The 19,601-nt window shown below is 39.6% G+C and overlaps 1 protein-coding gene across 1 annotated transcript in view; it reads right to left on the bottom strand.

Moving 5' to 3' along the window:
• The window catches only part of FLT1 (fms related receptor tyrosine kinase 1), a 110,353-nt gene that overhangs the window by 89,782 nt on the left and 970 nt on the right, over nucleotides 1-19,601 (bottom strand). The window contains exons 2-4 of the mRNA XM_028726398.2: nucleotides 8,841-8,937; nucleotides 7,916-8,139; nucleotides 2,990-3,114 (exon numbers count right to left, since the gene is read on the bottom strand). Coding sequence (XP_028582231.2) covers nucleotides 2,990-3,114; nucleotides 7,916-8,139; nucleotides 8,841-8,937 — 446 coding nt within the window. The remainder of the gene's footprint in view (nucleotides 1-2,989; nucleotides 3,115-7,915; nucleotides 8,140-8,840; nucleotides 8,938-19,601) is intronic.

Here is a 19,601-nt window from a genome sequence, read left to right on the forward strand (position 1 = left end):
TACCTACTTAAATGTTTATCTCAGCAGCAACAATCTACATCCCAAGTTGCTACCACAATCAACTTAACAGCAGTTACAGCTGTATTTCTCTAAAAAAGAACCAACACAAACTGGCTCACAACAATGGATTGCATTGCAGTTTAAATAATCCACACTCTCTCTACCACAGTGTTTACTTGCAACACAGATGGACTAATGAAGGACTTTATTTGATTTTTTAAAAAAATTAATGTTTACATTCTCAGAAAAAAATATTTTGAGTTGTAGCCAATGCTCACTAGTAGACAGACAGAAATTAACAGGCAAGGCTAACTTAGATACAACAATTTCAGTGGGTTTACTTGGAGTTTGTATGTACTTTGTTGGATACAACCCAACATTTTTTGCATGAAATGACTTATCTGCTAAGTAAAGGATTGTTGCTCAGACAACTAACAGGAATTCATGCTCTTGGTAGCTGAGGTTTAGAGCTATCTTTGCTGCAACTTTTTGCCTTGTGTGGACATCACAGTTACATTAAAATCCTGCATTTCTCAATTGTTTTCTCTGGAAAACAATCACTTCCTTACCAGAGCAAAGCAAAGAATGGCATCAAAATAAACCAGGAAGTCCTTTTTCCATTGTCTAAACTGATAGAAAAAGTAGCCACATATGCACCAGAGAAATCCATGACTTCAGAATGGAAATTGTCTTAAGAAGGGACTTCCTGGTTTAGTATGAAACCATTTTTTGGCCTTCCACGGTGCATTTGTCAGCCTGGTTTTGCCAAAGCATTCCATCAATCACAACTGTGATTTCACACATTGGCTAAAAATACTGCAAGGTGGGAATAAGGTCATTTGTCATGAAGCAATCATTATATGTGTGCACATTTTGCTTCATAATTATTGTTATATATTAGAGAATTAACTTTAAAAATAAATAAAGTTCATTATCTAAGAAAGTGGTTCCCAATTAGGGGTCCAGGGACCCCTGAGGGTCTGCAGAATGCACCCAGGAAGTCCACGGCCCCATCCCTTGCCTTCCCCAACTATATTCTTTTCATTTTTGCATGGTAATATCACAAATTTTATGGTCCGTTTTGAAATGGCAATGCGATAACAATTTTGACATGGCAATACACAGGAATATTTTGCTCCTCACGTGAGGGAGAGCATTGTGATTTATGTTGAACATTGTGATTCATGTTGAAAACCAGATATCACTCAACACTAATCTGTTTTTTAGTATACCTAAAATCCTTTGCTTATTAGGGGCTACCTCACATTTTGTTCAAAAAATTGCTTTGTGGAGGTAACTACCATAGAGTTATCAAAATTTTCAAAAGTAGGGGGTCCATGGCTTGGCTTTTGAAAAACAGGGTCCTCAGTAATTAGCTAATTGGAAACCACTCTAAGACCCACTCCCACTGAATCTGGATCCAGTACAGCAGTACCATCTGTATAAACACACCCTTTTTGTTGGGGGTTGAGTCCCAAAACATCTCAAGGGCTACAGCTTCGAAAGGATGCATGCAGGCCAGCTGAAATCACTGGGTAAGCACTTCAGCACACTTAACATAATTTTAATAACTGAACCACCTTTCTGTAAACTAAACCTCAATATATTTCATTGGCTTTTTGCTTGGTTTACTGAGTTGAAAAGCATTCAAACTTACTGTGCTTAATTTTTATTAATTACCATACAGCTATGGAAACCTCCCATATAGATATTTCTGTCTGGTAAGGTGGGCAGTGCAATTTTTTTGTGACAAACTGAGAAGAAAATTTTTGAGGAGGCAGGGAGGGTTTAATGTGGGGATGTAAAATCAACAAAAAGAAAGTTATTGGTTGAAAATTGTTAGCTAATGTGTCATGAGGTAAATACGAAGCTGCAGTTGACCCAAAAGTGGTCAGAATAAAAAGAGCAAGCTTATCCTGTTATTCAAAACAAGTACACAAAGCTTTTAAAAAAATATTTTGTCAAATAGCTTAAGAAACTCCCATGCTCTGCTCTGTGCTTTCACAGTTTCACTTGCTGGACCACAAACAACTTGCTAGACTACAAAGAACACTATGAGAAGTATGCAATTTCTTAGGCATGTCTTCAGAAACTCTCTAGAACACGGCAAATATAAAAATAGCTCTCAGATGTTTAGACTTGTGGTTGTGGGTAGTAGGTGAGATTGTATGTTATTCAACAGTGGATGTGTTTGGAGGAAAAATAAAATACACTTTTAAAAACTTTGTTATATATCCAGACTGATGGCTCCATCAGAAGTGAGGGACTGAAGTACAGGCAGTGGGAGGATGGAGAAGTCATGGGTGCTAGAGAGCGTTCAGTCATAGAATGAAGTGGAAGCAGATGGAGCTGTGTCATGCAGTTACTTCAGCAGAAGGCTGACAGGAAGATGAATGTTAAGCCCAGACGACAAGATAACTTGCATTTGTTTAGTGTAATAAGAGTTCAAATTGATTCCAGTGCATTTGCATTTGACTATTTTCCCCCAGGTCTTCTGTTAGAACTATATTCTGTAAACTGTTGCAGTTGGATTATTGTGAAACAAATAGACTCCCCCTCTGGCTGAATGGCTGTTGTTCATTTATTTCCTCCTCTAGAGGGGTGTGGCAATCGAAAACACCCCATGAAATATCACCACAGAAATTGGTTCTTGCTCGCCTCTTTTTGATGCCTTAATACAACTTTCTGCTGTCCTCCTTGAGTCTGTCTACATTCTGCACAGCCAATTATTTTGCTTCAATTTGACACTAGTTCTTTCAATGGAGGTAGAAACATTTACTATACTTCTATAAATAAAAACATTACTAAGCTGCATAAATTAGCCTTCCCCAGTCTGGTCCTCTCCTTATGTTTTGGCACTCAACACATGGGGATCAATGGAAGTTGTAGTTCAAAACATGTGGAGGGCACCAGGTTGGAGAAAGTTAGCATAAACACTGTATAACAGATGTAGGAAGCAATCCAGTTTTACTTAGCAAAATCCAAATACCATTTTTAATGTAACAGGAATATCTGGTACTGTAACTCTGCACGGGATGATAAGTTCTTCTCCATAAAAAACACGTATCATATCTGGCAGATCTCTGTTGAGCTTTACAAACGGACTTTGTGTGTCTGCAAAAAGAATAACAGAAAAATTAAGTCACAACAAATGACTTCAGTACACAAATGCAAACAAGACCATTATCCAATAGAGAGTCATGGACACTTACACCCATTGAATTGTGGTTCATGTTGTTAAATCAGTATGGGACATATCTGCCAGCCAGAAAAATGGGCTGGCTTGAGGAATTTAGGTCAGTGTGTTAAACTGTGTAGCTGAAGCTATGCATAGACCTGAACAAGCCACATACTCAGTGGGAAGTGTTTAATGGTTGCAAACTCTTCACCACACAAGGTCACAAAAATTTATTTTGCACATTCCCTCCCCCACCCCCACATCTGAGCAACAATGTTCATAACTAGGACTCATTTCAATATATTGAAGCCAGAGCCCTTACAGCCAAGGGTTTTGAAATCCACCATATGCATCTCCACTTAATTTCTTTCATTGAGTTTATCTGGGAACTATATTTGCAGAACTATTTTTTTCTGAAAATCTGTTCTGTGCTTTGATATCCTATTCATCTATCTTCTGCCATATAAGGTATCTCACAATGCAATACTATACATGGGAAGCCTACCCAGTCATGCAATTTTATTATGTCTTTGAGGTTTAAAGCTACTGATTTCATTTCTATTTCTATGTCCATTTGTTTCTAATGTTTTACTTTATCAGTATTGTTAATGAATATTTTCTATTGTTTTATGTAAACCACTTAGAAGTTTTGCTGACTTCAGTGGGGCTTACTCCCAGGTTAGTGGGTATAGGATTGCAGCCTTAGGCTGCTAATTGCTCTGCAGCTATTGTGACTGCCAAGGACTTCTTTGTTTGTTTGTTTTAAGAAGAAGGAGGACAAAAAAATTGCCTAAGTATCAAAACAGACTAACAACATTTCCTTTGCAATATGATCCAAGGAAAGATGAAAAGTTATCCTGCTTCTACAGTTGTAAAAGAAACACTTTTTTTCTGTGCAGGGGCTACAGTTATAAAGGGGGGGTCACCAGCTCTTCATATCGCCAGTGAAATGCTACTTGTTACTACTCCCTTGAGACTCATTCATCCTTGTCACAAAATTAAAAGCTATTCTCCAAAACCAGCAAACTTTGCAGAGCAGTTTCCTGTATGTATAACCTGCAGGCCATTTTAAGTATGAGGAAGAGCTGCCCTAAAGATTGACCGTAGTGTCTGCAGACACAGTGTCACCACTGGCTGATGCCAATAATGTACTAGTGGGGGGAGGGGAGTCATCTTGAGCCTTGCATCCCTTTTAAAGAGTGACAGGAAACCAGTACAATATGTAAAGAACATTCTAACTTTAACGGATACGTTCATGTCACCAGTTCCACACTTGAGGTGACAGTCATGGGCCACTGAATGGCATTGTCTTTCTCAGACAATACTAATAACTGTATATATTCAAAAGTAATTTTTCCTTCCGCTTACAAGTCACAGCTACACATTTAAACACAAACAACCTTCCAGATAATCCCATGTTAATATATCTGTAGCTTTCTTTATTACCAAATAAAATTAAAAATAACAGAGTACTGTACTCAAAAACTTTGAGGGAAGAAGAGCAGAGGCAATGTTGAAGGGATGCAACACATTTTTCTTTTCTTTTTTCTTCTGGATTTTTTTTAAATTCCAGTGGGAGTGAAATAAATTACACCAGCTCCAGATCTGGCAAACTTTGCCACCAGTGCTGGAGTCAGATCATGGGATGGGCATGCTTTGAATCCTGTAGACCTCCAGCCTTTGCCTACATACCTCCACCATGCATTGATTTTGCCCTCTCCAGAGCTCTGACACTGGGCAGGCATGGGCTGTGGACCTTTCTATACTCTCACAGAAGAGGCATACAAGGTCAGAACTCCCTCTCCAAGGGCAGGCCCCTCTCTCCACCCTTGGACAGGCAGACCCAAAGAATCCTATGGCCCTTGAGACAACCTCCAAAGAACCATAAGTTTACAGACTGTTTATTAATTTTGTGTGCTTTTTAGTACAAATAAATCACTTTCCCTCTGTTGCTCACAGGTTACTGACCCTCCCACTTCCCAGGTGAGTAAATTAGTATATGTTGTTCACTAAATCAGAGTGGTAGGAGAAGGAGCAAAGAGGCAAGAAACTGAACTGTAAGAAACTGGAGATAAAAAGAAAGTAAGATAGGGAGCATTTTGATGGATAATACATCTTCCAATTAAGTAACTATTAGATTTTCAGGCTCTAGGCAGAGGATTGTCATAGTCCCTATCATAAACTTTCAGGTATATCAGCCAATTCAGCACTCTTCTTGACATCATCAGGGAGTTCCACTCTTGTTGTGAGCCCAGGGCCCTGTTTGCAGCCTAAAGCCTTCCAAATGTTCTCCTACCTTTGATTAAAAGGAATATGCATCACATTTTCTAGGACAGCATCTTTTTAATTATTTGTCTGAAGGCTTTTCATAACCTTTATTTAATTTCACTTTCCTTTCCATCTTAAAACATGGCTATAAGGGATATAAAATATTAACCCCAGGGGTAAATTATTTCATTTAGAAGGAGATAGAACTCACTTGTATAGAAAAGAAAGGAAATTCTCGATGTTCAAACTTGGATGTTACAATTAAGAACTCTGCCTCCTATATAATATTAAACTCAAGAGTTTTATTTAATATGTATTAAGGTAAACAGTTATTGTACTGTATGCAAGAGGGAGGGATGTGGTTGAGTGAATCTATGTCATTAATTAAGCTACCGGTAAGTCTGTGATATTTTGAAAGGGCAGTGTGGTAAGTTGAACAAGTACAGATGAGTTTAGATCCTTTGGCACTTTGAGGGTGATTGGCTTTCCTGAGTCTTGCCATTCAGGACTTGTTGAACTTGTGTGCAGGATACAGTGCACCTTTGAGGCTAACCTGCCTTACCTTACCAGAGCTGTGGGACACGAGGAAGAGGGGGCTCAGGAAGGCCAACCTATTCACCTGAATGGGTGCGATTCAAGGAAAAGGGTAATGCCCCTCCCACTGAGGAAAGGTGGCTCACCCAATTCAAGTAATCCTATAAGTGAGTTAAGAGTTAGTATCCTAAACCTAGCCTTTAAAAGTTAGTTTCGAGCCACCGTAATGAAATGAATGAAATAAAATGTGGCCCTAGTTGAAACCCATTTATCTGGAGTCTTGTCTCATTATTTCTAATTGTAAAACTGCTTGTAAAATACAGCTGTGTCCTCAGGCCAAGCAAACTTTTGTAACAAAGATTTCAAAGTGGATTTGGTTCACATGAAAGGTGCAAAATTAATATTCCGTTTTAAAGTCTTTATCAATCAGATGGGCACGCTGTAGGCAGTCAAGAATCTTTATTTTATGTTACTCATTAATCAAATATTAATATTCATTTTTATTAAGATGCTGGGGGAGAGGACACTCCCAAAATATGTATGAGAGAAATATGCAAGTTAATCTATGAAATGTAGCCAACATCCATGATTCTGAAATGGTACACTATCATCCACGGAAAGAGAAATACATGAACACCCTCTTATGCACCCTGTGAAAGATCACATACAGTATTTCTCTTTCCCACTGGTGACAGTAGGAAAACCAAGCAGTCACAATAATCAGGATTGTGGCCAAGCACTATAACAGGTTAATGGATGTGACTCAAGCACTAACCTGATAGTAAAAAATTAATTTCCTAAAAGTCAATTACATTGTTCTTTGACATTCCAGTGCTTTTTCTGGCAATGGGGTGGCATTTCACACCTTTTGCCTAAAAACGCACACACCTAGCAACAATAAGGATATTACTCAATATATATATTTGATACTGTAAGATATGGTTCATGCCATATTCTAATCATTTAATAGACACATTTCTGGTCCGCTTCCTTTCAGATAAAGCATGCAAAACTCCACATGCCCCAAGTCTTTCCTGTTCTTTGTTTTTTCTTAGGCTGGTAGATAAAATGTTAACTCTATTTTCCATTTTGAATTGCATTCCCATGGTAGCCAAACTACATTTGACATAGGAGATCTGTGACTGAATCTCCCAATGCCTTTTTCAAATCTGAAAACCTCTGAAAGGGATCCAACTTGGTCTGGGGGCAGTGGCACTGTGGAAGATGATATAGAACCCTTCCACCCACACATACACATTCATTTCAAGTCTGTTCTAGAACAGGGGTGGCTAACCTTTTGCAGGCCAAGCACTGCACTGATCCATGGCTAACCCTCCAACAGACACATGTCAAAGTGGGTATAAACAAAATGTATAAGTGGGTGTGGTGAAGGTGTAAAGTAGGCATGGCAAATTTTATTTTGAAAAGGAGAAATAGGGGTGGGCAGAGGGGAATAAAAATCACAGCATATCATAGGATCACACCACAGGGCCCACAGGAGTGGCCAATTCCCACCCCCCTTTATTTAAAATTGGAAAAAAATGTGTAGTACACAAAAGGCTGAGGCATCAAGGCATGACAGTGGAGGACCCATTGGAGCAGTGAATATACATAGAAATAGAAAGAGAGTCTTTGTGGGTCACAAAAAAACTTTTTGTTGGGCAGCCCACAGGTCAACCACCCGTTCAAAAAGCAAATAAAACCAGAAAAGGCTGGAAATCCAATTACAAATCTCCTGGTTCATGTCTGTTTTGGCCCCACAACTTCAAACACACTGCAACACAACAACCCCAAGTGGTTTCAATGTACCCAGATGTTCCATTGATGATAACATGCTCATTTAGATGTAGATCCCTTTGCTTAAGTAATAATGCAAATTTAGCATTTCAGAGAAGTATTTTTTTAATAAGAAGGAAAAGATAATTGGGATCTTACCATTAATAAATACATATATTGTTGATACTGTCTTCTTCTTCACAGCACTTGAAGATGTATACTTGCAGCTATAATATCCTGTATCACTTGCTTGAGCTTTGTTCAAAGTCAGGCTACTACAGAACTGTTTGCTGTTCTTTCCACAACTATATGGAATTATATTCAGTCGTTCGCTGTCCTTGCTTAGACTTTCAGGCAGAGACCATGAATGAGCCACTTCCCCACTGCAAATGCAGATAAGAAAGCAAAAGCATAAACAAACAAAACAATTATGTTTGGCTATCACTATATGGCACCAATTCCCAAGCCTTAATCATATGGCATCTAGTAATTTCTTGTGCTCCCCTTAATATTGTTTTCTAAAAGCAACATCATAAATAAAAACAAAAGAAAATGAAGAACTATTAAATAGCTGCTTTCCATGCAGAAGACGCCAGGTTCAATCCCCAGCATCTCCAGCTAAGACTGGGAGAGGCCTCTGTTGGAAATCTTGGAATCATAGAATTGTACAGTTGGAAAATCTCTGAGGGTCATTTAGTCCAACTCCCTGCAATACAGGAATCTCAACACTCAGTCCCCCATTCAATTTGAAAAGAACCACTGAAAATCAGTACAGAGCCAGGCATAGGCAAACTTGGCCCTCCAGATGTTCTGGGACTACAATTCCCATCATCTCTGTACACTGGTCCTGTTAGCTAGGGATCATGGGAGTTGTAGTCCCAAAACATCTGGAGGGCTGAATTTGCCTATGCCTGGTGCAGACAATACTGAGCTAAATAGACCAATGAGTCTGACTCGGTATAAGGAAGCTTTCTATATTTCTTCCAACAATAATTCCTTCTTGCAACCAACTAGAAAAACAAACTAGAAAGAAAACCTATTAACCACAGACCAAATTCATAAAAGGTGCACCCTGGATGATTACCTGCACATGATGCTTAAAGTATCTCCTTCTTGTATGACATGCTGTGTTCCTGTTATATTTAGCTTTGGACCTTTCCAACTGGACCCCGAACTAGAGCCTAGAAAACAAGGAAAATCCAGATTATTAAAACTGGTGGAAAAACTGATGGGCTTTGTATCTATTCAAATTAATATGTTTTTATCTAAAAGGGCTTCAGTGTTTTCACAACAGAGCCAAATTAGCTGGGATGCCATACATGCAATTGCTTGAATGGCTTTGTAAAAGTAAACCGCAGGCACAGTGGATCTGGACCTGCAAATTAGTAGCAATCAGCCACCTGATTAGCTATATTGTATATTCACCTGGTATTCTATTGTTCTGATCAGTTGAAAGGATGTGACAAAATCTGCCTCATTATGTGGTTGAATGTTACAGATTACTGTTAACTGTAATCTATATTTCAGTAAATTTACAATTTTTTGGCATGGTAATGACCATCTCTGTTCACCCAGAATTTATTTATTTCTTCATTACAAAAATATACCACCTTTATCTTCCAAGGGTCTAAGGTGGTGTACATGGTTCAAGAGATAATACTATGCAGATTAATGTCAAAACATAAACATTCATTCAGGCACAGCACCTCAAGCAGCCACAGGTGAGAACTAGGACCTACAGGTGAGAACTAAATGCAAGGCAGGGACAGGGGGACAAAGTACCCTCGAAGGAACATGTGTCCTGCACCAGAGGCTCTACCCTCCTCTAACACCCCATACACTATGTATCTATATCTATATTCACTCTGGTAAATACAATGCCATTATTGACAATGCTTTTAAGTGTTCTCTTAAGCTACTTTCTTTTTAAGAGGGCTTGTGGAGCAAACTTGTCAGTCATACTAACTCAACATTCATTATTTCATTATATTCTACATTCAGATTTTTAAATCCACATGATAATCAAACTAATTTATTATGTATAGTAACTTGCAAAGTTACTCATTCAGTATGCAGCAGATATACATTTTTATTTTATGAGACATGGAAAAAAATAACGTCATGAAACTCTCAGATGTTAAGACAGCTTTGAAGAATATGTCAGACTGAAATGCACATGGGACAAAATTCTTAAGTTATTCAGTGTAGGGCTTGATTTTTTAAAGTCCACTACAATCAATACAGTGTTTAGATTCATTTTACACAGCTTATAATCAGGCTGCTTATGGTTTAACCTGAATGTTTGCGTCAATAATGACTGCAGGAATTCACCCAATAACAGCCTATCACTCTCAAACAATAGGTAATGGGGTTAATCTTCCTATGAAGGCAGAATCAGTGAGGTATCAAGAGAAGCAGCAGAAGGGTTGGAACGGAGCAGGGTAGGGATGGGACATGGATGAGAAAAGAGAGAAAAGAGAAAAGAGAAAAGCAATAAGATAACATGTTGAAAACAAAAGATGCTTCCCCTTCTGTTCACTAATCATTCTTATACCTGGTTGGCAAGGAAAGCTAAGCCATAGCTTAGCTATGTTCAAGCTTCAGGATCAAGTTTTTCCTCTCTTCTCTCCTTCTTCAGCAAGACCACAAGAGAATAGAAATATAATGCCATTGTTGACAAATAACTCTTAAGCACTTAAGCACTTCTCTAAAGCGCTGCAATCCCATTTAATTTATTCCTTAGCCACGTGTTCCAGGAAGGTAAAGGGTGGATTGCAAGTTCCTCCACCCACCCCTCTGGCTTCTAAAGCAAGCAACTGGATGATATGCAATACAGTCCACAAGAGGGAGAGCATCTAGCTGGCCAGTATCAGGCTGGCAGCACCGGGTTCGAGACTACAGTATTACAAAGCTCCTCTGGAGAAACCCCTTCTCGGTTTCACAACAGCAACTAAGTCATAAGGCAAAGTCCTAAGGCAAAATCAGAAGACTGAATCTGTGCCTTCTGCAAGTGATTCTCCCTTTTGCAGGCTGAGCTCAAGTTGCAGTACGGTAGGAGCACAACTATATCCAGTTAAGCTGATTGAGCACAGCCGCTATGGTTTGCAATGCAGATGTACCAGCATTAGGACAGAGGAAGATTTAGGGGAACATGACCTGTTCGGTTGCACTGGGTGCAAAGCCTTGGGGAGACACAGGAGCTGACACTACTATGATGTAGAACGGAAGCCAAGAGGTGGGGAGGGGGTGCCAAATTTTGAGATCCCAAGGTCTGCCACTGATAAGGAAGGAGATTGTGTGTAAAAGTGTGTGAGAGGAGAAGGGCTTAGGGTACAGTATTTAGGACAGGAATAGAAGCAGGCAAAAGCAATATGAAGTTGGGTGTGTAAGCAGGAGGAAGGGGGAGGTGTATGCTTGACAGTGAAAAGGACCTGAGAATGATAGGGAAGTGCCAGAGAGATGGGGCTGGAAAAAGAGCACAGAGTGTGGGTGGAATATAGCAAATGAACAAGGCAAATGCTCATTTGAATATTTTTATTTATTTAATTTATTCCATTTATAAATCACTTCCTATAAAACTTCTGTAAACAATTAACAATATTACAATATCCTGACATGTGTTTAAAGCTGTCCGGCATAACTTTGCCACAGTGTTGACAAAAGTGTTCACTTTTTAATTTAATTTAATTTAATGTTGTTGTTGTTGTTGTTGTGATTAAAAGAAAATATGACAGGAAAGAAGGGCCAATGGAATTGTGTGTGCTTTAGATAAATAGCAGATTTGGATTCCTGTGTAATGAAGGCAAAGCAGCTTCTAAAAGGGGAGGTGCCTTTCTGTAAAGTGTGTTTGTGAGCCATAGCACAATCTTCCCAGGTATCTGAATGTGAGTTAATTATTCAGCCAAGGCTAAATACGGTAGTTTCTCCTTGGCAGATCTCTTTTGCATGGAGTAGCACACACCAATGGCTAAGTGCCATTGATTTTCCCCATCCAATGGGTCAAGGCATTTTAAAGTTACTTTTACATCTTTGACTAACTAGAGCAAGATCCTTTGAAATTTGACATACAAATTACTACCACCATGGTCACTTCCAGATAACTTCTTTATTGATCATTCATTCTGATTTGTTTGCCCAAGTTTGCAGGGAGGTTAAACAAGGCCAGTTGTTTACTGAGCATTCACTTGGATTTGTTGGGAGGAAAATTATACAATGTTGCAATTGTTATCCCACACATTCAAAGGTATTTCCCCATCACTTTCCTTATCACAAAAGGTCTGAGAAGCAAGTTTGTTGCACAAGAAAATCAAATCAACTTTAACTGCACATCCTGAATCAGCATGACTGAATCCCATCCCCAAACACTGAAAGTCTGGAGGTCCCCATGTCCTTTAAAAACAGAGTCAAACACCTGTATACACAGACACAGAAAGATATAGCCACACATATTTTAAATTATTTACACCTGAATCCTGTGCATGTTTATTGAACTATGTTAAAATAAACCTAATAAAATATTAAGTAGCGGCTTCCTTTTAATTACTGTTCAGTAACAGTAGCTAAAAGGTAAATTTGGAAATAAATACACCTGCTGGCTGATTGTGATGAATTTTGCTACAATATATCAATTCAAGAAAGCCCTTAAAATGGGCTTTGATTCATTCTTAATTAATACAGAATTGACTTTAAAACATATACAAGTGTTCTCAACATATTAGAAACACTTCAGAGAGCTGTAGCTGCTTCCCCACCCCCTACACAGAGTCAACACTCAAATATGCTCTATTTTATATCTGCATTAATTTGTGTTCATGATCTTTCACTGAAGCTATCCACTCATTATCATTGGGAAACTAGGGGAAGGGGCTTTGTAGCATTGATTTATTCTATCACAATTCACTGACATAGACAATAGGTGGGAAGGGACTAACAAGTACAGTATGATCAGAACTTAGTACCAACTAGGAGAAAAGGCTGTAGATTGTAGTCTCCAACCATGTAGTAAACGAAGCACTGTAAACAAAGCACTACCATCCCATTTCCCTAGGTTGGTAGACGGTTTCCAAAGAATGAATAACTCCCAGCTTCAGTGGTGCCATCAGAACAAAACTTGGGGGCAGAGGTCTAGGACCCTATTCAGGAGGGCCCCCAAATGCCACAAGGCTGGTTTACCACCTTCTGAAGTAAGTACAGTTATACACATTACCATATAAATAGGCTTCCTAAATGACATACAAAGTTTAAAATGACACAACTGCACCACTGCTTAGCTTGCCTCATGGATGGACCTACAAAAAGACCAGAGTCTTGTGGCAGCTAAAAGTTTCTTGGTGTGCTTAGAATTCACACCGTAACCATACAACAAACAGCAACTCATTTCTACCTAGGAGGAATATCATATTTTGCTTTTGCTTAGTAATCTGAAAAGACGGGTACATAACTATATTGAAGCCACAGACTTTTGGCTCTTCACTTAATTGTTGCACCATGTTACTGCCTCAGGCAAGTATTCATCTCTCCATAGGGAGGCCCTGGTCAATTTTTTAAAACCATTTAGAACAGACACCCCATTAATACACTGAGTAACCTTTACTGAAGTCATTAATGAGAATAATGTATTTATCTTTTCAAACAGCAGTAGACACAGAGCTTAAAACCTAATGAATCTAACTTTTCTTCAGTGGGCAATGAAGATCTCTATTACAAATCATTTCCATGAAGTTTTTAAGGCTCATTAAACATGCCTTACATTATTTTTTTTACGATTACCTGCTAGCCAAAGTGGGCAATTCAATCAAACCAGCGCTACTGGAGTATATATTGTATACATTAAGAAATGCTTCTTACACAGGTAGGAGGGTGATCAACATCTCTTAATAGGAATCTCTAATTTCCACCATTCTAAGTTTTTTTCTCGCAAAAAGGCTCATTTATTTTAAGTATCAGGATGAGAACTGGTATACAGAACTCAGTGGGAGTATACAGGAATGTTCAAAAGGTAATAAACATCCCATTGAATGGCTTAATATTGTGCAGGTAGTTGCATTCTTAGCTGATGTGATTTGCTCTTGCTGAATGGTAAGCTCACCCACTGAAGCTTGGAGAGAGAGGAGACAGGTGGATGGCAGGACTGCAACCTGGTTAAATAAAATGCAATCAATTAATCATATGAGGTTCTGTGGATGACTTGAAAAAAATCTGTTGTTTAAATCAGAGCCAGCCCAAAACACTTTGGCACCCTAGATGAGCCACAAAATGTCTCCCCTTTCCTCACTAGGGAAGAGTGAAGATTGACAACAGGAACAAAGGGGCAATAAAAATCTGCACTGGGATCTGCTGCTCCTGTGGATCCTGTCACCTGAGGCAGTCACCTCATGAGTGGGCCAGCCCTGGATTAAATATAAAGCCTGCATTTCAAGTGAGATTAGAATGCTGGGAAACTGTGTTTGTGGTGATGGTATGAATGCAGCTCATAAACACATATCCAAAGTGATGGGCAAGTATTTTGTCATTTTACTGTTTTATGCTTTTATTGTTTATTTATTATTAATATGCCAACAGGCTGCATATAAATAATAATAGAAATGATGAACGTATAGTCTATAATCTGGCACAGTGCTTCCTTTTAGGGAGAAATCCAAAATTCAAAATCAGTTGGAGGTTTGGAATAAGCAAATCTCCTGCTGAAGTCTTTCGTCCTGGCTCAGCCACAGATACACTGTGTAAGTCTTCCATCACAACTCAGCTGAGGCAGGGTAAATCCCATAAAAGGTGCTATGTACTGAGTTGAATAGGATCCAAAAGGCAGCAGTCTGATTGGTCCTAGAACAATAGGGTCCAGAATGCAGCAGTCTGACTGGTCCACAGGAGCCACCCAATCCAGCTCCAAGTGGAAGTGAATCCGCAACCTGATTGGCCTACAGGTCAATCCCGGAAGTAGCCAATCACGTGGGGCCCATTCTGTAATTAATGTATATAAAGCAGACATTTTGGGGGAACTTCCATTCCTCCTCACCACTATGAGCTGAATAAAGAGCATGAAATCCTCTCTCGACTCCAAGTATATTTCACTGGCGACAAGGATGGGATCCCGCTGAGCTGACCGCCACACACCGCTGCCTCGCACTGTGTATCCAGGCTTCAGCTCCGGGCCCCAAGGAGCTCAGAATGGCAACCGACAGCAGCTTCTCGCTTGACTCCGAGTATATTTCAAAGGGGATGTTCTGGGGTGTGTGGTGGGGATGTGATAGGGCAGGAGGAGATATACCCAATTCCAAACTCCTTTCAGCTCAGTCATGTGATCTAGCAACCCAGCAAAAGTTACATTGGCAAAATGGGAGTTTGGAATAGGGGTAAATTGCACTGGCAGTACTTACCCTGACGTAAATTATGCTGGCTTCCTATTCTATGGATTGTTCTGTTAAGCTCATCTGAGTGCAGTTCAAGCAACAGCTGAGAAATGGCTCAATGAAGACATAGGGCATAATTACACTATAACTCTGTCAAATTTATATCACTTCAATTGGCATGGCTTCACTTCCCCGAAAAATCCTAGGAATTATTAAAAATATAGGAAGCTTAAGGGGGCTGCTTTATTGGTACAAATAGCTCAGTACTGTCAGTGGTTCCTAAACCTTTTCTCTCTCCCATGGATCACTTGAACGTTTCTGGTTTTTTGCCCTGTTGTAGCAATGGTAAGGCACTGTACTAGATCATGAATGATTTAAAATTGTATTTTTACAGACATGATGCAGACCACTTGAATGAAGTTCGTGGTCCACTGGTAGTCCACAGTCTATGGCTTGGGAGTCCCTGATATACACTGACTGGCAGAAGTTTTCTAGATTTCCGAGAGCAGGCATTCCCAGCTCTGTGTGGAGATGCTGGGAATCGGACATGGAACCTTCCGCATGGAAAGCAAATGCTCTACCACTGAGCTGAAGCACTTGATTGACAAAGTAATGCGAATTCTCAAGTGACACAGAGATCCCTAGACACATGCACCCTCAAAGAAAGAAGGAGGAAGAGGAAATGACAGTCAACCCCATTGAATTCTGTGGGGCAAATACACTCACCATTGTCTGACTTTCTCTAGAGGAAGTGACAAAACCTCCACAATTCTTAAAAATATTATTTGTAGGAATATTTCTGGTCTTCTCTATATTTCCTTAGTTTAAAGAAACAAACCTTTTCATTGTACTCTGAAGATAAGGTCTGTCAACCGAAGCCTTAGTTGTGCTTTTATACCCTCAGCTCCTTCAATCTCACTTACTTCCTTTGCTACCATAGTCTGTCCATAAATACATTAATATGAGGAAATGTGTAGTATCCAGCACCTCACATAAAATGTGCAAAACGGTCAAGGATGGTTTTGAAAGGTCACTGATACTATACCAGTACCTATGGTGTGAACACAGCATAGTTAACCACTACTGCCTCATCACCAGCAGCTGCTTGTCTTTATAGCATGCAGTGCCACAGGAAGCTATTTGCTGTTGAGTATTTGCTGTCATTCAAGAAAGTGTACAAATACAAACCCCAGATTTTGCCACTAATTAAAATTCTAAAGTAAACTGAACACTTATGAGTACCAGTTTTATTTCCTTTGGCCTACTTATTGCATTTCCTAGCTACTGCAATTACAGAAAAGTCTTCCAAGTGTAGGAGTACCATGGAAAGGATATTTGAGTGTTACACTGACTCCTATGCACACTTCCAGATCCAGCATAAACTGGTCTTATTTCCCCCAATATTTTGTTCTCATACAATGGTGCTTACATGGTCTGTGTACTGTGTACTTGCCTCTCAAGTAGTAAACTTCTACATGTAGTAAACCAGCCTGCTCATTTTGCTGAGAGGGCCCTGGACTTCTGCCCCAAAGTCCTGCCCTGATTATATTACTGCTCTTATATCTTTGTGACCTTTGCTTCTCTAGATCCACCACCCATTTCTGTTCCTCCAAATTAATCTGACTTTATTACTACATAAATGATGATGCTACTTAAATAGTAAATATTCATTTTAAGGGACAGTAGAGCAACCCCAAGCAATCTACCCTTCTATTGTGTTGGGCAGATTTACTCTTCTATTTAGCAGCAAATGACAAAATCTCCATCTCTGATCTGCTTGCCTTGCACAGGAATCCACATTGGTTGCTGAACACAAACTTCCACTTGAGATGCCCTGACTAATGCTATGGAGAGGAGCTACAACATAAATAAGAGTACTCAGACACTTGAAATACATAGGGAAAAACAAGCCTGGTACTTGAAAAAAAGAAGTTTTTCAAATAACACTTGATGACACTAAGGCCAAGACTGGGAAATCTGAAAAAGTATATCAGTGCCAACCCTGTATAATATTGTTGGAAATACTGTGGTACCTCAGGTTAAGAACTTAATTCGTTCTGGAGGTCCGTTCTTAACCTGAAACTGTTCTTAACCTGAGGTACCACTTTAGCTAATGGGACCTCCTGCTGCTGCCGAGCGATTTCTGTTCTCATCCTGAAGCAAAGTTCTTAACCCGAGGTACTATTTCTGGGTTAGCGGAGGCTGTAACCTGATGCGTCTGTAACCTGAAGCATCTGTAACCCGAGGTACCACTGGAACTTGTTCTAAGGAAACATACAGATAATTGCAGCCTAAATCCTGTTTAACCCAAATCGTCTTCCTGAACTGGTTTAAAATGTTGGTTTAACTCTTTGAAACACGCAGTACATTGTCCTGAATGTAAGTTTTATCGCTTTATTTCGATTGTTCTTAGAATTGTGCAACCCACAGAAAACCTTCTGAACTTCTATAAATCTGCTCCAATGTCTCTATGCAGTTTGGATCCAAGAAAGGAAACTCAATACAAGTTCTTATGGACAACTTAGTGTGATGCTCACAAATATGCTTACATTGCCTCTAAACACAATGCCTAGCAGCAAGTCTGGATTGGCCACTAAATATATATTCAGTTCACAACCAATTGCATCATCTTGATAAAACTGAATATCCATATTTCTAATGGCCACTGGTCACAATGGTTATGTTCTGCTTCCTCTGTCGGAGGCAGTATGCCTTTGAATGCTAGGAATCCCAAGTGCTATTGCACTCAGATCTTGCTTTCAGACTTTCCATAGGCAACTGTTTGCCCATTGTGTGAATGGGGTGCAGGACTAGACGGGTCGTTGGCCTGATCCAGTAGGTTCATGTGTTCTTAAACACTTATTTATCACATATTAAGATTTTGCTTGCTAATAATACTCTCAACAATGCAGGACACTACAGACTTAAGTGTGGTGCCTGTTTTATGTTCTGTTCACTCTTTGCTTCTATAACACTGAATCATTTTAGCATATCTATCTATCTATGGATTTCAGCAACTTTTGTCAATCAGACATAGAATAGCACTGTGTATGATCATCCACCCATTAACTGTCACAAGCACATTAAGGAGCCACAAGCTGCTTATTGGATAAAAATCAGAAAGAAGAAATGTCCACTAGCTATGAGATTAAGGACAGTTTTTGTAAGTGATGCTTATTTGTGTTTCCAACACCTCTAACTCATAAATAGATCCTACATCCTGTTTAAAATTATCTGATTCCTTTCCCACATTAATAGCCTTCACCAGCAACATGTTCCAAACTACAGCCATTTTCGTATATGACATTAAGTAGCATCTTTGAACTTTTCTTACACTACTTACGCCAATGTGAATTTTGCCCATGCCAGATACAAATCAGAAGTGAGTTTTTTCAATTCAATGTACATCCTAGTCAATGTAAGTTTTATTGAAGCAAAAGAACTGAAGACACAATTTAACTCTGTGTGTGCGTGCAAACACACACAAATATGTCACTTGTGAAAACACACTTACTATTGCACTGGCTCTCAGATAAGTGTGCACATGACTGTAGACTTTATCCCAGTTTCTTGAAAGCAAGCTCCATTTCAACCAGTGAAATACTTCTGTTGAACTGGGTTGCATATCTGAATACCGAAAAATACCATATAAATGCTACCACTCTCTTAATCGCTTTATTTGTAAGAAAACCGCTCTGATGTCAGTGCTCCCTGCTCCCAACAAAGCAGCCTGATTTCCAAGTTTAAACTTAAAAGGAAAGCGGTGCTGTCAGCAGCATATTTCTAATCCAAACCAAATCAGTGATGATGAGATCCCGCAGGTCAGTTTCTCAGCCACATTGCCAATCTCCACATAACTGCAAAATGCAATTGTTAAGTACTTTAAATTGAAGATAGCTTTAATGTATAGGTTAACCGGGAGTTAGTCCTTTAGAGCACCCAGGACAGTTCCGCCCTTCAAGACACTAGGCTTAGAATTAAGAAAACACTTCGCTGGGTTGGCACAGAAGAGGGGAAAAGTCATCACCCTTTTAATTCAGCATCAAGTCCCACGACAATCACATACATGCAGAAACTCATGCGTGCATAAAATTCCAGCCCTGGTACTCCTTTTTATAGACAACAGCCCATGCCTGGATCGCGCCGGCCCTTAGCTTCCAGCATCCCAGCCCATGTCAGGAAGGAAAACGAATGTCACTTTCTACGGGAAGAGCTTTGGATTCTCCAGTCTCCCAGCCAGTTCTGCTTTGTTTTGTTCACCTGGCATTTTCCTACCAATAAGAAGCTCTCGGATTTGGTGCCACACCAGGCATTTTAGCTCAGCGTCTTTGAAAGGCGGATGGTCAGAATGCGAATTCTTTTCCCAGCCGCAGTGCAAGGCTGGGACCATCAGAGCAGAAGTTACAAGCTGCTCCTACTATATCCACATTAGGAGAGAGAGAAGGGAGGGAGGAGTGGGCATGCACTAGTGGAATACTGGAGAGGGCTATTAATTG

This window comes from Podarcis muralis, chromosome 4 (assembly GCF_964188315.1).
Source record: "Podarcis muralis chromosome 4, rPodMur119.hap1.1, whole genome shotgun sequence".
Lineage (NCBI taxonomy): Eukaryota > Metazoa > Chordata > Lepidosauria > Squamata > Lacertidae > Podarcis > Podarcis muralis.